Here is a 24,817-nt window from a genome sequence, read left to right as displayed (position 1 = left end):
TGCCTTCATTTGGAAAGGACAGCTGAAGAGACACAGGCAATGTGTGGAGAGAGAGAGAGAGAGAGAGAGAGAGAGAGAGAGAGAGAGAGAGAGGCCATAGTCCTCGGAGCGGGCGGCCCAGGATCGAATCCCACCTGTGGCTCCTTTCCCGCAAGTCCCGCACTGAGGTTGTTTTGATTTTGATTCTTTAATGGAGTCAGAGCTTTAATCGTATTGTTTTGCCCACAGTGAGCACCAATACTTATTGTGTACCATTAATTTACTGCTGAATATCTCCACATGACGTTTAATATGTCTTCACTGATGGAAGCAACACCACAACATAATTTCCTTTCCCTGAAAGTCAGTGTTTCCCACTGAAATCTCATTTTATGAACGATAAGTTTTGCACATTTCATGAGTCCAGACAACTGAACACATGGAAGACTGCATCCTTCATCTGTACATCGATCAGCAAAGCCTTGTTTCTTTAGTTTTTAAACTAATTCTTTGCACGTACTACATGGTCCTCCTCGTTATTGTGATTCAGACGTAGATAAAGGTCACATATGTTGCAGCTGCAGGATCAGATTTAAGACTGAAGAGTTTGAGGTGCTCCGTCAACTCTTTTGGTTAAAATCTGCAGACAAATGTGTTTTACTCGCAGGACACTTCTGTCATTCCACATGTGATAAAAACACATTTTCTAATCATCGAGTTGCAGGCAGTGAATCTTGAGTTGCAGGCAGCAGAGTCCCACTGTGCTGTGTTATGAACACAGTGTGTGAGTGAACTTTAGCCCAGAGGAAAGAGAGGAAGCCTTTCTATACATTGCAGCTCCGACGGGGGGTCATCAATGTGCCGGAAACTTCCTTCCTGACTTCCTGCCCTCTTTGTTTACTAGTCTCAGCATCGGACGATCTCTGCAGCCTCTGATGCACGGCCCAACGATTGTTTCAAGGGTTTTACACCCTATCCTACTTTATCTCTTTATCAAAATGAATAAAGTCGACCCTGAAAAAAGATCAACACCAATGACACATCCAGTCATCCCCACAGTCATCTGTGATGCCAAAGCCTGGGGTTGTCTAGTGTCTCATCTGGGTGAATTATTGCACCATGAAAATACTTCCCTCCAATGTGGTGTATTCTTCTTCTCAGCCTGTCACATTGATTTTTTTCAACATAATTCTAATGGTACATGTTGATGTTTTCAGCTTTCTTTTGATGTCTACTTACATTAAAAGTCTAGTCAAAATTTAAACTCTTCACACACAAAGTTGGTCTCCTCCTCGACCGACAACAGTTTGAGGCCCAAACACGCCTGAGTTTGTCTTGAAGATCCCATATTCTCCTCATTTTAAACTTTCATGTTGTCCGCCTGTGAAACCTTAAGAGGAGCTTTGCATGATTCTTATTTATCTCAAGCATCTGCCTACATGTGCTGTTTCTTTAAGGCCCACCCCCCTCCCCACATGCCCACTTTTATCTGATTGGCTAGCTCTCTGGAAGCCTCCTGGGGGGGCAGAACGCTGCAGGGCTGCCAGGGGAGGGCTGCCCTACAGTAATGGGAGTTGAGCACTGTGAGGCTTGAAATCGTCTCATGAAATTGTTGGTGTCATATTGGGGGACTATCGTATGGTATGCAGGACGAGCCGCTTATCGCCCTCTGCAGACTCATCCTGGGATTACTTCAACATACGTTCACCTGGCAGCATGTTTGAGGTAGGGACACACACACACACAAACAACACACACACACACACACACACACACACACACACACACACACACACAAAAACTGCGAGAAAATGCAGAAAATAGATTCGCAAAAAACCCCAATGAAGGACAAACGGTTCGGAGACAGTGTGCAGAGGCATTTGCTTGGTGTTTCTGTCTGTGTTGAAGTTACACTGGGGACTGTTGCATGACACATTGACATCCAGCATGTGAAATGTTGACACTAGAAGGATGTAGCATAAAGAACGTGGACACAGCTTCAGTGTTTACAAACCGAGCCTGTCCTCCCGAGAGCTCGTGAATTTCCTGAAAGGATGTATGTTTTCATCACTTCCTGAAAAATGGAGGAGCGGGGACGAGGAAGGAACTGAGATCAGTGGAGGGGATGTTCATCAATCAGTGGATACAGAAACACGCAGGGCTGTCAGCTCACACTTCCACTTTAACACCATCAACACAAGCTGAGGGAAGCAGAGCCATTGTCCCCAAACAGCTGAGATGTTTTCCCACATCAACACTTCAGGCACATGTGGGGCATTTCTTTTTATGAAATCAATTCATCAAACTTGTTCTTCTATGAGAAAAAACATCTGATATTCAGCTGGAACTGATATCAACATCAATGTGTAAAAAGGCTTTTTTGATGCCGAGAGTAAATGTCCTGTCATCTTCTGACAGCTTCAGCCTTGTTCACACTTGCAAAAACTCCTGATGAACTCCTGATGTTCTCGAGGGTGTTGGGGGGCACTACTGCATGTGTGAACGCAAACAGACACATTTTTCACTCAGACTTCATCCGGAGTTTCTCCTGACAGACCCCAAGTATTTTTCTGAATCTGCTGATATGAGAACGGTGGAGGATATGATCAGGTGGATTCACCTCAAGCGAGTGGGAGGGGGTGGTGACATTTAGATCCTGTGATTGGTGCATGACCGAGGTTAACCCCTAGAACAGCTGACTCTGTTGCTTCGCCCACCATTTCCCTGCCATTCTTTATACGCCATGTCCTGCCTCAGGGTCGCAGCTCGAGAAAAGAACAATTTTGTCTGCCGCTTGGGCTTAATTATGGTTGCAAATCTAATTGCTGGTGTCAAACAGCAGTTTGTTTTGGTTCAATGTTCAATGGCAACATCTACTGGATCAAAAAGTTACACATTCTTCCACACAAGTGTGTGTGCACAAACAGCACACTGGCATGTTGTCCAGGTTACTGCTGTAAACACAGAGGACTTAAAGCACATATTATCTCGTACTAACATGTCTTTAAAGGGTTTTTAATTAGCACAAAGGTTTAATTTTTCCCGTAATATTAACTGATATTGTTTAATTTCACCTCTCCAGGCTTTATTAAAGTTATTGAAAAGTAAAACTCTGAGGGGGAAAAGTCGTTGTTAAATTCATTAAAGGGTCAGTGGTTAATGAGTCCTTTAAAGAGAGTGATAAAACGTTCATAACCACGGATAATGGCAACTTAACAACATTGACTTTTCACTCAGGACTGACCCACTTTTAAACAAGGTGTCTGGGACTCTTCTGATCTACAAATCTTCAAGTCTTCACAGGCGTTTCCTCTTTAAACTGCGGATGCTCACCATGTTCCTGGGGTTCGACATGAGGAAGTGCTGAGCCACATGAGCCGGCAGCAGGTTGAACAGGATCCTCTTATTGTCCAGCTTCACTTTCTCCATGTCGCCTCTCTCCTCCTCCGCCTGGAGACAAGACACAGGACACACAGGGCGAGACAGAGAGGTGAGCCAAACCTGAACCTCTAATGTGGCTCAGAGTTCAGGTGTAATTACTGCTTCTTATCACTAGAGGGAGATAATGATTTGCAAACAAGACAAACGTTCACTGTCATTCTAAAAATAGAAACACAAACACTCTCATGATCCGCTGAGACTGAACAAGACTGAGCATGCAAACACATCCTGGAGAAAATGTGCATGATATTAAACTGTGTTTACACAAAAATAAATCCTCCCCTCATCATGAAACACATTTTAATTTATTAGCTCAGCTTTCTACGATGATTACACACAGCTGGGGGGAAATTAATTCATCTCAAACACAAGAGCAAGAAAACTGCAAAAATCTGATCTATTATTCTAAAATATTATCCATCCATTCAGTATCTGTACGGCTTTTCTTATTCAGGGTCACGGGGGGAAGGATGGAGTGGATCCCAGCAGCTGTCATTGGACGAGAGGCGGGGTTACACCCTGGACAGTCAATCACAGGGCTCACATAAAGACAGACAACCAGCCACACTGTCTGGGGATTCAAACCAGGAATCTCCTGGCTGTTAGGCAACAGCGCTAACCACTAGACCACCGTGCAGCTTTACTTTTTTTGAATTATTGTGTAATATTTAAAAAAGAATGCCGAGCACCAAACACGTTTACAAGACGGCATATCATGAAAAAGAGACCAGAGAGGAAAAAAAGGAGCCAAGAGTACAAATATTAAAACTAAACAAATGAACTATGTTGATGTTTTTCAAGCTCCAGTGACAAAAGGATTCAAACTACAAACGGTTTCATTCTGTTGTCGTCCGTGCATGACAGGTTTTTTTTATTTTGTCATGATAAAGAGAACACAGATGGAAATGTGACTCATCACAAACATGTTCATTTGCATAAACACAAAACCTGTCGCCGTGCTGAATGTTTTTAAATCAGACGGAGAAAGAAGGCCTCTTTTCATCCTTCAGCTGAGGACCTGAACTTGTTAAGATCGCTCTAACTCAATGTTCAGTTTTATAGTGGTGCGTCGTTTGTATTTATTTTTATTTTCAATGTTTATAAGATGTCTACTTTAGTCTCTGAAGCCGGGAAGAAACATCAGGATGGTTGTTAGTATTATTATCATTACGAGTCTACTTTTGGTCTTTGGTCTCTTTATATTCATGGGGTCTCGTAGCATGACACAATAATAACACAATAAGTTAAAATAAAAACTTGGTGCACATTGATGCTTGGGAGTCCATTTATTGGAAGAACCCAGACAGGGACGGTTGCATCTCTCTTATTACAGAAAAAAAAGAAAGAAAACTTTGAGTTGGTGATACTTTGTGTCTAAAAAAACGAGACACTTTGAGTCTTAAAGGTTTGCTCACATCAGCTCACTCGGAGGCTCCCAAGAACAACTCATAGCAAAGGTATGCTACTCAACATTACTCTACTCACACTAGGTAAAGTTGTCCCGTACTGTGCTTAAGAGCAATTGATCCCCCCTCCCCATTCCCCCTCTGGTCTGCACTCACACTGCTCCAGGACTAACCGGGCCTGAGCACGGTTACCTCTTCAACATAAGGTCATAATACAACACATGCATGGCTTTACATGATCATGAAGCGTGCTTAGATGACAAGACAGGCGGAGTTGGGGGGGAAGGGACACATGGTCGGGTCCGCGTCTGCACATCAGAGAACAACACAGAGAACATGACAGATATTTTACTGACTTTGTGTCTTATTTTGAGTCATGTTAGTCAGATACAGCCAGAACACTCCGGGATTTCTCCATAATAAAGGTTGTCCACGTTGTGTACCCGTGCTCGTGCTCTTGCATGAAGTGTACCGTGCCAAAGCGCAAATGCTCTTACTGCGTTGGTAAACATCCAAATCATTACATTAGTATCTCAGACATACTCATAAAGCTGAGGAACAAACCACAAACCTCTCAATCATAGATCATAGATTATGTTCTCCACAACTCGAGGTGAAGACATCCACTCCACTCAGAATAACTTTAAACTTGATTGGAAGATTTACAACCACAGCCTAAATGTACAAAAAAAAAAAAACAAGAGGTTACATTTGTGCTTCAAGTTAAAGGTACATACCCGAGTGGCCCAGAGATAGTCGAGCCGCAGCTTCAGGTCCAGCTGCCTCGAATGCAGAGCCAGAGCTGCAGAAAACAGCAAGACCGCCAACACAGGATCATACCCACGCGTGTGGAGAAACCCTCCTCTGAAACACACACACACACAAAAAGAAAAGGTTGTTTGGTTCTTTATACTTTATTTTCTCAGAAGAAACATGAATTAAACCATAAATCAGACATGATATCACTACAGTCTCACCCCACAGCTTGCCGATAGCCACTAGTCTCCATCACGACGGTGTAGGTGACAGAGAGGAGGAAGAGCAGGACGATCTTAGGAAGCGAGGACACTCGGAGGTAGGGGACAACAGTGAGGGTGGCGGCCACACAGGACAGCAGCGCATACGCCATGTTGGTACAAGCTCTGTCTGCCAGCGTGCTGTTGGGAGGTCCGACCTCAGGAAGAGCATCTGCAGGAGCGTCATCCACAGAGAGGCTGGAGTTTGTCCCAAATCTGCCCCAAGGAACACATCCAACCTGGAGGAAGGGATGGAAGAAATAAAAGTGAAGATGGTTACTAAATGGATTAAAGATGGCTTCCGTGTTGCAGACACTGAAGCTTCAGTGTTTAGCCAGCTCTGCATCGTTCTGTAAACCTTTCTGTGTTCTAACCTCTCTCCATTTTTCAAAAGCATCTCCAATATTGATCCTAGTTTGAGCACGTTTCTGCTCGTGGAGCTTATTAGAAACATGCAGAGGCTTTTTAGGTCGGGTACAATCACTTCTATCTGAACCAGTTCTCTTGCCCGCTTCCATCGCTGCAACACCTGTTGGGTTGACCTGATAACTGCTCTCATATCTGGAAAACCGAGGGGCGTCCAAAACGGCCGTGTTTGGGGGTCTCCTGAAAACCGCCTACCTTCTCTGGTCCAAATAAATCCAGAGCATTCAGGACCAGAATCTAAAGTTAGAAGGAGGACATACTGGCTGCTGCGTTGTTGTCAGAGAAGCCAGCACTTCAACATAGCATGTTTCCTTAATGTCTGATCATATAGTAAGATCACTTTATCATTTCAGTCACTACACATCTTACTGATTGGACCTTTAAACTGAATCTCAATATTGATTGACTTTGGGGGGGGGGTCATGAGAAAGTTTTAGTGACAGGCACAGAGCATATACGTAAGCGCAGTAACTCACTCAAACCTGACCACCACATGTAGGAGAACAAACAGAAGGAAAGAAAGAGAGAGGCGGAGAGAGAGAGCGGGAGAGAAATAAGGTCGAAAGTAGAAATAGGTGTGACAATAGGACACACATGTGGCAAGATTTTCTCATTTTGACCACCGAGCTCCTGACCACTTTGAAATCCCAGCTAGTTACGGTCTTCATTACGGACGCACACAGACACAAAGCACTTATCGAAACCGGATCATACCGGCAACACAACATTGTTTGCTTTGCCCTTAATTGAGCAGTTAGAAGCGTACCACAATTTTGAAGAACATGCACCGCCAGCACACAAACACAGGAGGAATCACATCCATGAGTCATTTCAACTTTAGGTATTAAAGTCAAAGTCCTACTGTGTGACTTTCAAAGGAGATTTTCAGACCAAAACAAGTTATCTCTTTGTTCACACCTCCTTCCTCCCTCAGCTCCCCCCTCCCCTCCTTCCTCCACACTTCACCCAGGCCTAACTTCTTATTGCACCAGCGAGTTTCTGTAAGACGGAGAGCGGCAGACAAGTCAGATTCTGCAAATAATTCAAGCGATAATATGCCTCTTCTAGTTGATTCGTTTGTCATCATTTTGCCTTTTAGGCCAGAGAAAGTCTTCCGCTGGTTTGGAGAGTCCGTTGGTTCTCCTTCTGTTGTGCTCAGTGTAGTTTCAGAGAGCTGCTCGCACGGCTGAAGTGTTCTTAATATTATTTCTATCAATTATAATTCAATTACTTCTAGTTTGTGACTTCCTTTTCCAAAAAAAGATCAAAAGCATTTCTGTCGGCTCCTGTTTCGCTGGCTGATCTTGGACATTTTGCAGACTTAATTAAAATTCTAACACACTCCCAGAAAAAAAAACACACACACACACACACACACACACACACACACACACACACTCACACTCACACACACACACATACACACACACGCACACACACACCGACAAACACACACACAAGTTTGATTAACCAATAATTAAAACTCTCAGAGGCTGAAGCTAGCAGAAACAACCCTCTCTGCTGCCTGCTTCACCTTTGCTTTATTGTGTCCCGTTTGACACACACACAGGGCTGACGCTGACGCCGACCAATTTGCATTTAAAATATCTTAATGGATATTTTACACTCGAACAATAACTGTTTTATTCTTCAGAGGCCCACAGCACCATCTGCTCAGCCGTTATGGCATTAATCTGCCAACTCCAGTGCTGCAGAGACTCTGTAACAACAGCGGAGTGTGCAGGATGAACCACCAAATGATGACACTGCTTCTTACTCATCTATCTCCAGAGCTTTGACTACAATCAGTTCTAACGCTACTTTTACTATCATTACTATTGTGCAAGATTTTTAGGCCATTGTGTGGTGATATCACTACTAAACCCAGATTCTTTTGACACTTCATTCAGTGTTTATGTGCACACTAATATCTGTTTTTTTAAGCATATTAAGGTTAAAACATTGACATCAGTAATGTTGATTTATTTGATGTTTTTAATGGAGGCTCCGACCTCAGCTCACAGCACTCTGTATCTCCTCAGACTTTTAATGACATGAAGTAGCACTACAGGAAGTTCTACTTTTAATGCAGCTTCTACTGTGAACTCCTAAACATTGTTACTTGCAAAAATACATACATTGGTGACGTTTTGGTCCCCAAAAGAAATTGCCTGTAAGTTCAATTCTATAAAGAAAGTGTGCTTTACATTACCTTCTTATGCACCTGTCTAGTGAAATAGATGTGCAAAGTAAAAAATGAAGAAAATATGCGTCATTGATATGTGAAGAGAGCTACCAGCAGCCTTTAGCTACCCTCAATAGTCAGTGTTTATTAGTCCCGCCTCTGACAGGGCAAATAGCCAACCACAGTTAATGATTTTTGGGGTGGCCAAACAGATTTCAAGGGGGGCCCATGTGACCCCCGACCCCTCTGGACACACCCCTGATTATATACTCAAAGTACAAACATACTGTGTAACCAAGTAATCATTACACTCATGAAATCCCGGTTTGGGATCTTAAAGACAGACCTACCACACACGCCTGGGTTACAGAGTAGGTCAGCAGAGCGAGGAAGACAGACAGCACTGTTCGGATGTGGATGGTGAGGCAGCCCGGCTGGCACTACAATGGGAGGAAAGAGAAGAAGTAGAAGAAGAAGAAGAAGAAGAGGTGGGGAAGCAGTTAGAAACAGAACAAGAGAGTAAATGAAGCACCTGTTTATCTACCTCAATAGCTTTTTGAACACATCATTAGCCAGGAGTGGAAATGACACGAGAGGTGGGGCTCATTATGTGCAGGAGCCGCTTAAAGGATATGATGACAGTTCAATGTAGCATGAGAGTTATATAAACAGAGAGAGGGAAAAGATGGTGTCAAAGAGTGAAGATGACTTCACAGTTAGTCTGGGGTTAGTATGTGATAGTTAACATCTGAAGCTGTGTTTTTACAGACAAAATCTAAACCGTGCTGTGAAGGAATCAACATCCACTGATCGCTTGTTCTCAGCATTAAACGATTTAGTTACTTTAACTTTCATCACAGAGAAATGGAGAGAAAAGTCTTTGCAAGGCTATACACTAGATCAAATAAAACAGGTGTTGTGCCTCCTCCTCTTGGTCTGAACAGAGTCGCCTAAAAACTGGAGCATTTGACTTGTATGGGACTTTTTAAAACCAGGATTAAGGATAATTTGACCACAGATGTAATCTTTAAAGGAGGTCTATTGTCCTCACTTTTACCATTAAATCTGGGACACCTATTGAGTAGCGTTATGAGATGTGTAGCTCAAAAACCGTCTTATTTATCTGATACTGGCACCAGAAAAATCCCTCATTTCAGCCTCTTCCTGAAAGAGTTCATTTGAGCTACTGTCTCTTTAAGGCCCCCCCTAGCTACGTGCCCACTCTCCTTTGATTGACCAGCTCTGTTTGCAGTTGCAGGGAAATTTGAGTGCGCTGTCAGGGTGGGCATGTCCTAATACTCTACTCAATGCTTTGCTCTGATATTCCTCCTTGTGATGCACTGAATGTCCAGTAGTCTATTCAAAGTATAAAAGTCAAAGAGTGTATCAATACAAACCTGCCAAAGCATGATCCAGATGTGTTTAGCCTCTGTCTAAGCTGTGTTGAAGCTGTTTGTGTTGCGCAGGGGACTAATGTGTGTGTGTGCAGAAATCCTGCAGGAGGAGGTGTGAGAGTCCTACCTGAACACTGGTGAGATGAAGGTACATGACACAGGCCACGTGGAAACACACACACAGCACCAGCAGCAGCAGCACCAGCATCCCTCTGAGAGAGCAGAGGAGAGACGAGAGAGTGAAGGAGGGCTTTCCCTGTATTCCAACAACACTTTCCTCTTTAATTGTCTCACTACAGCCCAGCCAGATCGATCCAATTACGCTGGACGAATGGGCACATTGCACTTGTGTGTGTGTGTGTGTGTGTGTGTGTGTGTGTGTGTGTGTGTGTGTGTGTGTGTGTGTGTATACTTACTGTGGGATCATTAGCAAATAGATAAGGCCAAACAGAGCAGAGAGGATCAGAGAGAGAACCACAGCGCTGATGAAATGGTCGTCGTACACCTGGTGATACTGAGGAGGAACAAAAGAGAGAGAGAGAGAGAGAGAGAGAGAGAGAGAGAGAGAGAGAGAGAGAGAGAGAGAGAGAGAATGTCAACATGAGAGGCATCCATCCATCCCTCCCTCCATCCTATCAGCTGTTTGAGTGGGTGTAGTTAGGGGTAGGTGGGGGGAAGATTTGTCCCTGCTTTCACGCTGAATGCACATTTGTGAAATTGTGAATGTGAGACCATTATTTTATTTTTGAACAGTAAACTTTCACAGAGCGGCAGCAACAGATAAACACCAACAGCACGGTTGTTAACTTTTCTGTTACAAAACTGAAGTGTGTTTTAACATCCTCGCTTACAGAAAACAATCTGTCAGCTGGTAAACAAACCAAAAAGAGAGCGAGGGCTACATCGGGATTAAACTGTAAGGAGCACCAAAACACCGAATTTCCTTTCTCAGTCATCCTTCTCAGTAAGAGGAACACACACATCAAAAATAGCCGGGTTTTTTTTTCCATGTTGTTTTTTGGGAGCTGTGGGCTAGACCACGTCCCATGTACAGTACGGTGACTATAGTCCTCCAAGCGGGCGGCCCAGGTTCGAGTCTGACCTGTGCATTCAAAGCTGGGCCACCTGCCTCCAGGATCATATCCTCTGTGCATGGAGGGTACACACCAACCTCCAGGCTACCACTGCACCAAATTAACTTGTTTTTCATACGATTCTAAGTCTTAATTCTTTTCCCGGCTTGAATGTCTAGATTGCATCGATGAAGAGGCAGATACTGACACTAACACACACACACATACTCACACACACACACACATACAAACAAGTCCCTGTTCTGTGTCTCCTTCATGGCTCTACCCACGCACACATAGAAGAAGATATCACATGTGCAGCTCAGACGTTCCCAAATCATTATCTGCACACCCTCCTGAGAGTGTGGGTGGATATTCCTCATACACACACAGGCACACACACAGACACACACACACAGACTCACACAGACATCATAGACAACAGGCGTGGGAGAGAGGGAGAAAGAGAATTAGAGACTATGTAGGGTGTGCATGTGAGAGAAAGAGAGGGAGGGAGAAGCTGCAGTCACGAAGCTTCTTACTTTATGTGTAATGAGGAAAAGTCCACATTTGTTACTCGTCTGTTTGTTCAAGCTCATGATACTGAGTCCCTGCGTGCATGCTCACCCGGCGCTCCCTGTCTCCGCTCCTGTAGAACAGGGTGATGAAGTTCAGGTCTGTTGTCTCGGACTCGGTCTGTCTCGCTTCGATGAGCCGCCCGATGTAGCGGTTGACTCGTGTTCCCGGTGAGTGCTGCACGGCGGCGGCTGAGAAGGACGTCCGACTCCTCAGCTTCTCTGAGGCGGTCCGCAGGGCTCGCCGCTGTCAAGACGCCGCAAAAAGACAAAACAATCAGTGTCTGCAAAGGTCGGCCTGTCCGGTGACGTGGTAAGGTTAAGTAGGTAAAGTCATCTAGATATCACACATTAAGCAAACCTTAAAAAAATAACAAAGTTTGTACAGGAAGCCTTTTGAAGGAGAAATTGATGAGAGTGTGACCTTCATCTAAACCAAACAAACATGTTTTAAAAAGTGTTTTGTTTTAGACTTTTGACACTAGTTTTTCCAATGTGTCCGACACTACATGAATGCAGCACACTCATGTGCCGTGTTTGCTGACTTGAAGTCATATTCATCATCACATGGGGGGCAAAATATAGATAGATAGATAGATGGATAAATACTTTATTCATCCCCTGGGGGAAATTCAGGAGTGTCCCATAGCTCACAAGTTAGAAAAACAAAAGTTTTGTTAATGTTAAGATACTTTTTATGAAATCATGTATTGTACAACAACTTTTTGCTTTCCGAGCATCCACACTGTTTGTTGCTGTTGTGACAACATTCTCACTCTCTAAACTGAAATCAGGTGAACACACAGAACTCCAAAGAACGACTACCAAACTTGGAAAATGGGACTCTCCGAGGAGCACCTGAATGCAGCACAGTCCACACTGTAGGCTGAAAACGCACCTTTTGGAAAACTCCTTCCAGGAGGAAGATTTCCAGAAACTCTGTTTAAGGTGTTTATGTGAAGACGAGGAAAACAGAGTTTTGTTCTTTAAACGTCACGCTGTGCGTCGGTTTCTCCTCCGTTTGACGTCATTTTGCCACGCTGTCACTTTTGTTTACATGAGGTCAGAGCGATGGCAGACGTAACCAAACTAGTGCAAGAGAAAAACAATATATAAATATATCTATATTTTACACAGCGTCTCATTTCACTTCACATGTTGTTCCTGAAGTGAGCTCTGTGATTTGCTCTCAGATGATATGAAGTTTTATATATAGTATTCATTTCAGCAGCGAGTTAATCTAACACTAATGACACACCATACTGAAGTAGCTTCAGGACGAGGTTAATCAGAAAATAAGATGTGTGGGTGGAATCCTCAGTGGTAGAGATGTTATTGTGTGATTTACAGTAATTGCTTTTATTTTGGTGGGGAGGTTTTAATGGAGTTTGCATAGGTCCTGTGGCTGCTTCCTGTGGAGACGCTTTTCTTCAAACTCAGACGTCGTGATACCATAAACGAGTTAAATAAGGCCCGAGTTGAAAATAACCGTAATCATGCTGCAACAAACTCTACAGAGCAGAAGATCTTAGATTTGATCCAGACTTCTATTAAAAAATATCACGTTGTGTTCTTTAACAAGGACAGACTGTGAGCTCCCAATGCATGCTGTTGTATGTGCTATATCTCTTTTAAAGGGGTCAACCCAACGTCAGGCTGAGAGCTGGAGCTGAGGCGGGTTTTAAGTCTCTTGAGAAACCGTTACATCGCGCCCACCTGTCAATCATGTCAGACACGCGGCTAACTATGGATAACATGTATCGTTCATAAACTCAATTTTTGTACCAGGCTGTAAACATGTTTATTTAAGGTGTAAAAACAGTTTTTTTTAATGGGTGTGTATGTGACTTCTGGTGTTCCTGCAGCCAGCCTCAAGTGGACACTCAGGGAACTGCAGGATTTTGCACTTCTGCATTGGCTTCATTTTTCAAGACTGGAGGATCCCGCTTGATTCATATTCAGTCTTGGCTCTTTGCTGTTGGTCTTACCCAGGCTTTCCTTCCAACATTTCCTGTCTCACTTCAGCAATAAAGGCAGTATGTAGAATAATATGTAAAAAAAATTGTCAAATAACAGGACTGCTCTGAAAGCACTTTCTTTTCTTACTACATGTTTTATAAATATTTTTACATGTGTGCTTACTATACGGGGTATGAAACACTTCAAAGTGTCATAATTCTGTTACAAAACGTGTCACAATGCTCAGGTTTTTGGCTACTTGCATAATCGTGCAACAATGTGCTTAATGCTATTAGCACAGACGATACCGAGCTGCAGGTGATTACCAGCGCTCATAATGCAACGTCATCAGAATCATGTATACTAAAGCCTGGCCCAAGCTCACACAGTCACGGGGATTACAGCTTGCTGGCAATTTGTGTGAGCCTGGACCCTGTGACGCCATGACGACACCAATCGTCAACCGCCAAATACCAACTGAGCAGCTCTGTGAGCTAACTGCAGTGTCACCGAGGTTTTTACAGCCAAAATATGCTCGCTAAAGACACGCAAAGAAGCTCACAGTGATGTCAACATGAGTTAGATGCTGAAATATGTTTGCAGGGAAACAGAAGCAGACTTACATTTAGGGCTGAGAGTAAGATCATAAGACTTAATTTAGATGCAGGATTTGGATCTAAACTATGGATAAGTAGTTTTCTGATGTGTCATCTTGGTTCACTAACTGATCAGGGGACAATGAGGGTCGATCATGTGCGTCTTTAGAAATCACTGACAAAACTACAAAGACGGAGCGCCTTGCCAACGTTTAAGAAATATTAACATGCCTTTCTTCTGTTTGGGGACGTTGTATTTCTATGAATTATTCCCTATTATGAAACAAATTTTTAATCCCTTTATTAGAAATAAATACCAATATCATATCTTGAAAAACTTGGTGAACGACCATAAAAAAATAAAGTCGATATGCACGTTTCTTTTCATAAAGGGGTTAAGAGCAGAGACTTTAAGAGCTTGTAATGAAGACGCTCATAATATCTATTCCTCAGGCTTGTCAACATGTAGATGTAACTCACTGTACTGTAGTATTAATGACGCTGCAAAATCTAGAAATACAGATTACAGCTTTACAGTGTGTGTGTGTGTGTGTGTGTGAGTGTGTGTGTGTGTGTGTGTGTGTGTGTGTGTGTGTGTGTGTGTGTGTGCGCGCGTGTAGCAGATTAGAAATCCATGCAGGATTTCACTCCATCATAAATGCACGTTCAAACCCATTAAAAGGATTTTCCCCGCTGCATGACCCAGATATTTTCTTACCTTCTCTGTACTGTACAGTGCTGCTTCTCACATGCATAATAAAAACGCTTAAAGAAAAAAAAATATCTCGTCACACATGTTGAAATATCAGAGAGGGGCGCAAATACCTTGTCGTCATCCTCGCAGGTCATGACGTTGGAAAAGGGGATCTCTGCTTTGAACATCTTCCTGCAGTGCATCAGCTGCACCAGCAGGTAGCACACGGTCTTGAACTTCATCCTCTTGGCTGGTTTGATGTCTGACAGAATGAGTCCTGGAAAGATCTGGAAACAAGAACAGAAATAATGAGGTTAAAATGAAAGGAAAAAGCTGATTGAAAATGAAGTGTGGTGAAGTACACACTTTTTTTGCAATGAAGATGATTTGTACCCGACCTAAAAATCCTCTGCATGTTTCTAATAAGCGCCACGAGCAGAAACGTGCTCAAACTAGGATCAATATTGGAGATGCTTTTGAAAAATGGAGAGGTGAGAACGCAGAAAGGTTTACAGACCGATGCAGAGCTGGCTAAACACTGAAGCTTCAGTGTCCACCACATGGCAACTTGTGTGAGCATGGACTCTAGAGAGGAGTGGGAGGGGGGTGAAAGCTCTCTAAAGTTTTGAATTTGGACTGCAGTACCCATTTTAAACACTAGGTGTCAAAGTTACATATTATCCTTTAATTATGGATAACATGCTATTTACTTAAAGCAATTCAGTTTTTTTTTTTTTTCTTTTTTTTTTCTTTTTTTGTTTAAATAAGAAGATAATACATGTTGAGAATGTTGTTCATATTTCCTGGAAAGACTTAAACCTAAAACAGGGATGTTTTGTAGAAATGTCTACTCTCCGAAGACTCCATTGCATGCAGTTGTTTTCCAAGAACTTCAAAGCTTCTAAAAATTAAATGGTAAACCCTGTCATTTTCAAACCCTTTTTAACCCTACAATCATCCCGTTCACTATTGTGGAGGCTGAAATCCACTTTCTGTCATTATCCAGTTAGGGATGGGGGGGGGACAGGAGAATCCATTTTAATGTGCTTTGGAGAATTTTCTCGTGCTTGGAAATTAAGTCAGTCACAGCAGGATTTTTTTAACAGTCGTCGTGTTTCATCAGAAAACGTGGACATTTCAAATGCTTATATTTGTAAGCCTGTGTTTGCACGACTATTCAGCTGCAGTTTCCATGTGAAACCAGAGCGGAGACTGTGTCTACTCAGAGCATTTTAGAGTTGGTGTGAGAAAGTAATACTACCCATGTGGATGCCAGCTTAACACACAGCCTGCCTCCCTCTCTGCTTCAAAGGATTAGCTATTGTAACACGGAGAGACAAATGCATGCACACAAAAAAAAAGAAAAGGAAGGAAGGTCTGGGCGTACTTTGCGTCTGTGTGATGGCACGATGAAATATGTCTCTATGTGGTGTTTCTGAAGGAAGGCGTGTCTCTCGTGCCCGAAGCCCGGCTCCACCTCGTAGTCCCCGTTCAGACACTCCAAGGTGGTCCGTGTGATGTGCACCTTGCTGGGAGCATAAGCAGAACAGAGGACACAAGGCGGTTAGCGATAAAAGACTGGCACTTTCAGGTCTCAAATCATTATCATCCTCATTATTTTTATCATCCTCACAGCGCCTCAGCCTGCTCAAAATTCAGCAAAGACATTTTCCTTCTAACAACTCATTTAATCTGCTAACGAGTCCTAAAATCTTATTACTTCACTTGAAACGAGACCAAATTGAGCCAACGATGTGACCTCGTTTCAACACTTTTTAAATGCAAATGGGCTTGCTACTGCTTTTGAGTTCTCTATAATAAAGTGACATTAATTTAATGTGGTCGGTCCGCCCTTATTTCAAATTGCTGTTACCGTCCTTTTTTTTTTCAGAAAATGAGCAAAGCTGCATCAAGGCGGAGTAATTTAATCCAAATGGCTTTTTACGACTGAATGTGAGATAAGGCGACTTCTTTAAAGACGACACAATTTTTTATCATTCAACCATAATTATCAAAGCGCGTCAAACGATTAAAGCCAGCAGTGAATTCATCCAACTGACTGCTGATGCAAAAAAAGCCTTGCATGGCTTAAATTTCTGCGCCATTAATCGACAATATGTTGAATTTTATTCAAATGTTTAAATTAAAATATCTGAAGTAATTAAAAATGGACTAAACCTGTGTTATATATTTTTTTGTAGTTGAGTACTTCCATTACTTCAAATCTTTCCAACAGTAATTTTCTTAGTTGTAACAGTTGCGGCTGCCATAACAAATACGACAAGTTTACCGTTGCCATGGAAACGCCGGCTGTTACATCAAAAACCTGCTGCTGAAAGCTGCCATACTGTTGCTGTATGAGCTGCTGTGATAAAAATGTCTGTTCGGAGTAGCAAAGAGAACACCCATGATTCCCTGCCTCAACGTCATTTTGTGTGATTGTATCGATTGAGAGCCCCCTGGTGGCAGGATTTTCATACTGAGCCTTTAAACCTCATTGTCGTCCAAAAACAGATTAAAACCTCACACGGCTGCATCTGAACAACATCATCTTTTTTTCATAAAAAAAAAAAAAAAAAATGTTTTTCATTCTATAGCACTATTCAGACTGCCGTTTCAAGCGACTATATTTACGCCCAAGTGACTTATCACCGTCAATCTAAATGTTGCGTGGGCCCCATGGGCGGATGAAGTGATCCCCCCTCTGTACCGTCTTCAAAGGTAGGAACAGAAGCATTACAGAGGCAAGACGGGATCAGCTGAGTCAGCGAGGGGAGTGCAGCGCTGTGTGTGTGCGCATGTCTGACTGTGTGTGTATGTAGAGCTCCCTGTTAAATTCTGGGATGTTGTTCTGTTTTTATAACGAAACTCTGATTGGCTGGTTTGCCATTTCTTAGTTGAGATTTGTAGAAAACACATCTAGAAAAGGCAGAGGTAGACACACTACTCCTGTGATCTGCAGATTCAAATAACAACATCCTTACCTAATCATTGGTAATCTGGGTTTGCACACAGTAAACATAATAGAGTTACTTATTTGATGGCATGCACACACTCACGCGTCTGTATTTTTTGTTGCTGGCTTACTATGTGTCAGAGTAAGTTTGTGTTGTGTTTGCACTGTGGGCGCTCAGGGTCCACTTTCAGTGGGTGTAAGAGTCAACACTGACCCAGGCAGCCCTCCGGCCTCCATCACATTTGCCAACGTGACATCGTTTGACCAGACGTCATACTGCCATTTCCTGAGGCCCAGCACGCCACACAGCACGCGTCCGGTGTGCAGGCCCACACGCATATTCAGATCCACCTCTGTTGCCTCCACCACCGACCTGCAGGGGGAGAGGGGTGGAGAGGAGGAGAAGGGGTGGAGGGGAGGGGAGAAGAGAGGGGGGAGAAAGGCCAAGAAGTTTAAGAATCCTCCCCACGTCTTTCTTTGTTTGTTCAACAGTTAACATGATCTCATAAAGTTTGTCACAGATTTGAACCCATCTCCATCTATGTCACATTTAAGCTGCACGCCACTCTATGGAGTTACTGTACACATTTAGGATTTAATGAAAAACACTTCATGATGATGTCTTTTGGGGAAAAATCAAGCTGTTTGCTAATTTAAATCCCTCGATTTTGTTGTTTGGATTCAAACATGGCGACTCTTGTGTGAAGAGAAAAAGCTTGACAGCAGAATGACCTGAAACCCAAATTACCCCTGGAGCCGAAACCTTAAGGCCCTGACACACCAAGCACTAATGGTGTCTTAAACACACCGCTAAGACTACAGCCGATGACCAACCACCATGAACGTTCTGTGCATGTGTGAGAGGAAATAACTCTCCATGCCAGCAGGTGTGCGGTAGTCCGTTGTTATGATACGAGAAGACCATTTTCTCACCGCTGTCACTCACCACTCCCAGTATAGGTACTTCTAATGGAGAATAATGTCTGATAAAAAAGTTAAAGTCGTTTATTTGCTTTTGTCACTTCCGTTATTCTTCTCCTGCACTGATTCGCTTAGCTGAACAGCCAATCAGAGTGATTCCTCTCACTAACTGCGCCGATGCTGACCGTTGCAGATTCAATTTCGAATCGGCCGAAAAAATGCAGACGGGGGCGGACAGGTAGCGGCAGAGATGGACACACCGCAAAAAGTAAAGTAAATCTCCTTGGAGCCTTTAGCCTAGTTAGCATAGTTAGCTTGGCATTCTTCTTAAACCAATCACTGTGCCCTTGGAGCAAATGTATTGCTATAGTTAATGTTATTCCCTGAACATTGTTGATCTTTTTTTAAACTTTCTTGAGCGTACACCGTGTCCTAACAGCATCTGCATCTGCATCTAACAGCATCTGCGTCCTAACAGCATCTGCGTCTCTGACGCTAGCGAGCGTCAGAGACAAAATCAGCTTGATTCAATTGTTTCCTTTCTGAGCGTCATCACAGCCCACAAAGTAGTTTCTAGGTTCCTTTTGTTCTTTAGAATGATTTTAAATCTTTTCGACGTATAAGTAACAAAAACAAACAGATGTAATCCTTATGATTTATGGCAGATCTGCTTCATTCTGACCTCCTGAGTGACAGTGACTTTTACAATCTACAATGTTTGCATGCCTGCAGCTACAGTATGTGTCCCTACAGTACGTGTGTGTGTGTGTGTGTGTGTGTGTGTTAACAGGTAGATGTGCAGACCACCTTTCCCTCCCTGTGTTGTGTGTGTCGTACACAGGAGATAAAGCAGGACTTTTCCAAAGCTTCTCCTCTAAATCACCACACAAACCTCATCGTCACCAGCAAAAGGTCGGCCACTTCAGACAACGTTTTCGTGTGTGTTTACAGGGTGGGGGTAAAGAAAATGTGGTCTGCCCGTCAGGCTGAAGGAGGGATGTCTCTCCCAAAAACACACACACACACACACACAGAGGGATGAGTGTGTATGGCAGCCCCTGTCCTCTGAGATAAACGACTCCTACAACAGCATCCATCCACGCAGACAGAGCGTAGAGGAAGGGAACATGACAGGTGAGTGTATACACAAGGAAAAGGAAATGTGTGTGTGTGTGTGTGTGTGTGTGTGTGTGTGTGTGTGTGTGTAGGAACATGCTGTCAGGGGAGGATTCAAGGTCATATGTGTCACCAATTGTTTTTCTTTTCCCACAAACTGAAATTCCGTGTGAGTGCTGGTTTACAAATTTTATCTATGATCAACATATGAAAGTTTGAATCAATATTTCCAACACTGCTGTTTTCAAACACACAAGTTATTGCTGCTTAACTCCTCCCACATCATCATGAGTTTCTGCTCATGTGTGTGCCCGTCATGTTGAGTAAGCGGTCGGTTGTGTGACGGTGTGAGAGAAAGCTGCGAGATGCAGAGACAATCTGCAAACGACTCATGACTGCTCAACTCAGATTGAGCTCATCAAAATAACTGAAATAAAGTTTAAACAAAGCTTCCCTTTTATTGCCTCGTACTTTACATATTACAAGTTGAAGGCGGATATTCACGCCCCTGTTAAGCCTTGTCTAGGCCGACTAAAGTTGTGGCGCCCACTCGGCGATCCTTTTATTTGTTTCTTTCTAACAAACAAGCAAACCACAAGATTGATTTACTTTACAGCGCATTACCGTTTTCCTTCGTATGCCTGATTTTCACATAATGAGGGATAAAAAGCTGAACGTGTCCAGCGTGCTTTGAGCAGGGCATTGGACCGTTGCAAAACACAATAAATGGCGGCGAATAGTCAACTGCGTCCGTTCGCGTTTATTGGCTAGACACACTGAGGCGAAATGGTTCGGCCAAGATGTTCCCTCGCTGATTCATCATCCGAGGTATCAGAGCACTGTGTGTGCAGAAAAGATGATGATGATGATGTGTGGCTCTTTCAGAGTGCATGTGACTCACGCGATGGTGTCAATCATGTCCAGTCCCATCTCCACACAGCAGTGGGCGTGGTCAGCTTTGGGTTGGGTCAGTCCCGACACGCAGTAGTAACAGTCCCCCAGGATCTTAATCCGCCTGCAGTGATTCTCCTACAGACACAAAAAAGAGAAACGGAGAGAGGCGATCAAAGGAAAGAAGCCTGTTTTTACCATCAGATGGACAGTATCAGCGATACAGAAATGTGGTTCATTAGTTACCACGACGACAAGAAAGACAGGAAAGAGCAGCTGGGAGGAACAAAAAAGGAATCATTGGATACCTGCAAAGTTACAACATTCAGATTATATTGAACTAACTTTTTTTTTAAAGTACAAAGCGCAAATGCTAGCGTGCACACAAGATAAAACATCTTTTGCTTCGGTGTTAGGACAAAGCACACAAAAGCTTTTTTCAGAGCTGCCAGCATGGTCATAGTTCTTAGGCTGGCTACACACTAGACGATTTTACCCCCCCCCCCGCTAACGATCATGGGGGCGTGGCCGAAGCTTTGCCCGCAACATATTATTTGTCCAAAAAAGTGTGTGGTGTCAAAACGATTATTTTACTGCTCCTGATGTAGTCAAAGCCTCTCTGATCCCAAATCATGAATATCGGACATGTTTGATATTTAGGATTCTAGATCGGACCGCCTCTGAAAGAATACTCCTAATAATAGCCAAAGAGAGCGAGCAGGCCGGGATGTGTCAACCAGATGTTGCGTACCAGGTGGAATATTAAAAAGAAAAGCAGTTTGTGGAAATATGGTAAAGACACGAGAGACTTTATGAAGTCTCACGCAAGAAATATCACAATAGGGCCGCCAACTGTCCATTGTCCTCCATATTTGTTTGGTGCCCCCCCAAGAAATCGGATTGGCCACCCGAGGTGCCACCCCAAAAGTCCTAAATTGTGATTGGCTATTTGCCCTGTCAGAAGTTGGACCCCTGCATAAGTCAGTGCCCCAGTTGGGCCACCAAGTCAAAAAAGTCTGGACACGCCCCTGCAACCTTAGTCTTTTTTTTAAAAGAAGACTTCATAGTCCATCTTAAATATTAATATTATCAATTCCCTGGATCGAGTTCAAAGGCATTATGGGAAGTTTCTAAGTATGACAGGACAATTGCTTTCTTCAGTGTGTTTTTTTTTTCACGACTAGAGACTGAAGCTGAAGAAAAACTCAGCTGAAAACTCTGTAGGAGAAGAACATCGGTGTACAGTTTCTATTTTTAGGAGCTGAAAGTTCCTCCCATTGAAGAAAAAGTGTGCTTTCTACTGTTACATGATGTGACTGTACAGAATGAGCTTGGATGCTGATCTGGAATGATGTAAATCTGCAGATGTGTGTGCTCGTGCAGTCATGTGTGTGTTTGTAGTTGAGGCCAACTCTAATTGCTACAACATGCTCTTGAAGTAGAATCCCGCCCACACATTCCCAGACAGATCAACTATTTGTCACTGTGCACATACTCTCTGCAATGATCGCACACGCATCACAACACTGGGAACACACGCACACACACACGTGTACCTGCAGGAAAGCACTAACAGCTGTATGTTTGGTTGCATGCAAATAGACTACTTCAGTGAAGCTGCACACCAGTTTTCTGTTTGGCACTGTGTCATTCACAGTCATCAGAAAATCGTGATGGTAGACCCTACAAAGCTTAGCCTGCAGGCAACCTCTGAGTGACAAACACACACACACACACACACACACACACACACACACACACACACGCACACACACACAAACATCCACACACTCACAAATACAGAGGATTCATGACAACTGCAGGGTAAGAGGCGGAGATGAGAGGAGAGGAGACGGGGTGCTCTGGTTTTCTGCCCACAGGAGCAGAAAGATTCAGGCGTGGGAGGATATGAGAATTCAGAACGTGGATGATTATCCCAGTGTTGGGATAAAGGAGTGGAGTCTGTGTGAGTGTGTGTCTAAGTGTGTGTGTGCTTGGACTAAATGAGGTAGAAGTTATCAGCTGACAGCAAGTGGTTTTAGACTCAGATTTTGGATTTTAAAATCAGCTGATTTGGGGGCAGAATGTTTGGTGTCTACAGCCAGTTAGCTGCTGCTGTGGGAGTTTTTCAGTGATTGAATCATGGAAGTTATATTATCTTATAAATATATCCAAATATAAACATGCAGAGTTTGAACCCATCATCAGCAAACTTTCGCAACAATTGAATGAATTGTGTTTCAATTTGGATTCAAAATAAGTTTAAATGCTTTCTAAATGTGTCCTATTACATGCATAGTATCCATTGTTGTACAGTTAAAAAAGCTATTGAAGGGTTGTGTTTGCAGAAGATTTAAAGGAAGAATGTGAAACCTTTTGATCCAGTAGATGTCGCCCTTGAGCACCAGCATGAAACCAAAACAAACTGCTGTTTGGTGACACCTCTGCTATTCTGACGCCTCCGCTCTCCTCCAGAGACACACCTAAAAAAACCTCTCCACTTGGGCTTGCACAAAGGTATTCAGCAAAAGCAGCGGATTAAATTGTCCTTTGCTCGAGCTGCAATTACCTTTGGCCTGTATTGTTGTGTTAGCATGCTAATGTTAGCGCTCTTTAGTTAGCTCGTAGATTCACATTGCATGTAAATTGACACAGAATGACCGTGATCTCAAAACTCTCACATGACATCCAAATAATCAGCGAGTATGTTCTTCTTCTCTCTAGTCCTTGACTAAAACAGCTTTTATACACAAGGGGAGGCCGTCCAGTCCATGTAAACACGGCTCTGACAACAACACAACCAGTCTGAGCCAGTCATGACTCAGACAGACATTTACACAGGATATACTGGATTTTTGCTGTATTTATTTAAGGTAAGGGTTAAGTTGAATGCATGTCTGCTTTGGTTGAGTTCAGGTCGCGCACATGGGGAATAAATGTGTTGTGAAGCACACCACCCTCAGACAGGCTCAGCAGCTCTGACAGAGCCGGCTTGAAAGTGGATTTTCCCCTCTTGCTAACATGACAGGGAATAAATCTCAATTAGGATGCAGCTGCAGCTTCTCACACACATGCACACGTTTTATCCCCACCACAAGATTTCCATATAATGGCTGTAGCACACTATACATAGCCTATCACCTCGTATCCCGCTCTGCCTCTCTGTCTGTGTTAAGCCATGACTGATTGCTGAGATGCAGAATGAAGTCAAGAGGGATAATCCTGCTGATCATGTGACTTTTGTGCATGAATTTGTGTGTGTGTATTTGTATTTGATTGTGTGCAGAAAGCAAGAGTAAACAGTCTGAAGGGATTTTTTGACCCGGTAGAGGAAGAATTCAGGCATGTGGCATTGAGTGTGAAAGTAATTGACAATACGAAAAAGGTTGAATTGAATATATCATGTCATGAGAAAAATTAAACAATCTGCTAATCTTTTTTAAAGGGGCTATATGCAACTTTTTACATGTATAAATCATTTTTTTATCGCCCATTAATAAGCGAACAGTTAACTGATGTGAAAAAGTAGATGTTCACTGTCTATCTGTGTTGCCTGTATCAAATTTTTCCCCGGGTCGTATTTTCTGCGAAAGCTCCATGAAGTGACATTTTATTGTGCATTCTCACTGTCCTTCTCACTCCGCTCTGCTTACAGAGATCAACAGTACAAACTCATCACACACTCCCGCTACAGCCAGAGGCCGCCTTCCACACACCTCTATCTGCCCAAGGAGCTCTCAAAGGCGGACAAACTCATCACACACTCCCGTTCTCAGCCAGTGCCTGCCTGTCGTTTGTAGGATGGAGAATGAATACAGACACACAGACTCCTTCACAGACTTTCACACGTGTATGACCACTTATCTCCTCTGTAAACATTATGCCGGTAAATATCCAGTGTTTCACGGCCGATGATGATGCTCGTTTGTGTACGTACGAGCACGTATGACGAGCACGCGAGGGAGAGCGAGCAACAGGTTACTGGCCATGCGGTATCGCTACAAACGCAGTATTTTTGAAAGTTCCATATAGCCCCTTTAAATAACCCATCTGATTTGTTAGTTATCAGCCACTTCATTTGGTTAATAATAGTTAATTGGAGCAGAAATATGAGGGGGGAAGAACCAAGTAACCCTTGCCCTCCAAGCTAAAAAAGAAGGCCAAGTGAAAGTGCAGACAACCGCAGTAC

The 24,817-nt window shown here is 43.2% G+C and overlaps 1 protein-coding gene across 1 annotated transcript in view; it reads right to left on the bottom strand.

Moving 5' to 3' along the window:
* LOC110000085 (adenylate cyclase type 1-like) overlaps positions 1-24,817 on the bottom strand; it is a 50,316-nt gene that overhangs the window by 9,075 nt on the left and 16,424 nt on the right. The window contains exons 5-15 of the mRNA XM_020655265.2: positions 20,639-20,766; positions 17,915-18,073; positions 16,132-16,273; positions 14,876-15,031; positions 11,548-11,742; positions 10,264-10,361; positions 9,975-10,059; positions 8,804-8,893; positions 5,804-6,081; positions 5,564-5,690; positions 3,313-3,429 (exon numbers count right to left, since the gene is read on the bottom strand). Coding sequence (XP_020510921.2) covers positions 3,313-3,429; positions 5,564-5,690; positions 5,804-6,081; positions 8,804-8,893; positions 9,975-10,059; positions 10,264-10,361; positions 11,548-11,742; positions 14,876-15,031; positions 16,132-16,273; positions 17,915-18,073; positions 20,639-20,766 — 1,575 coding nt within the window. The remainder of the gene's footprint in view (positions 1-3,312; positions 3,430-5,563; positions 5,691-5,803; positions 6,082-8,803; positions 8,894-9,974; positions 10,060-10,263; positions 10,362-11,547; positions 11,743-14,875; positions 15,032-16,131; positions 16,274-17,914; positions 18,074-20,638; positions 20,767-24,817) is intronic.

This window comes from Labrus bergylta, chromosome 6 (assembly GCF_963930695.1).
Source record: "Labrus bergylta chromosome 6, fLabBer1.1, whole genome shotgun sequence".
Lineage (NCBI taxonomy): Eukaryota > Metazoa > Chordata > Actinopteri > Labriformes > Labridae > Labrus > Labrus bergylta.
This window is presented reverse-complemented; position numbering and strand designations above follow the sequence as displayed.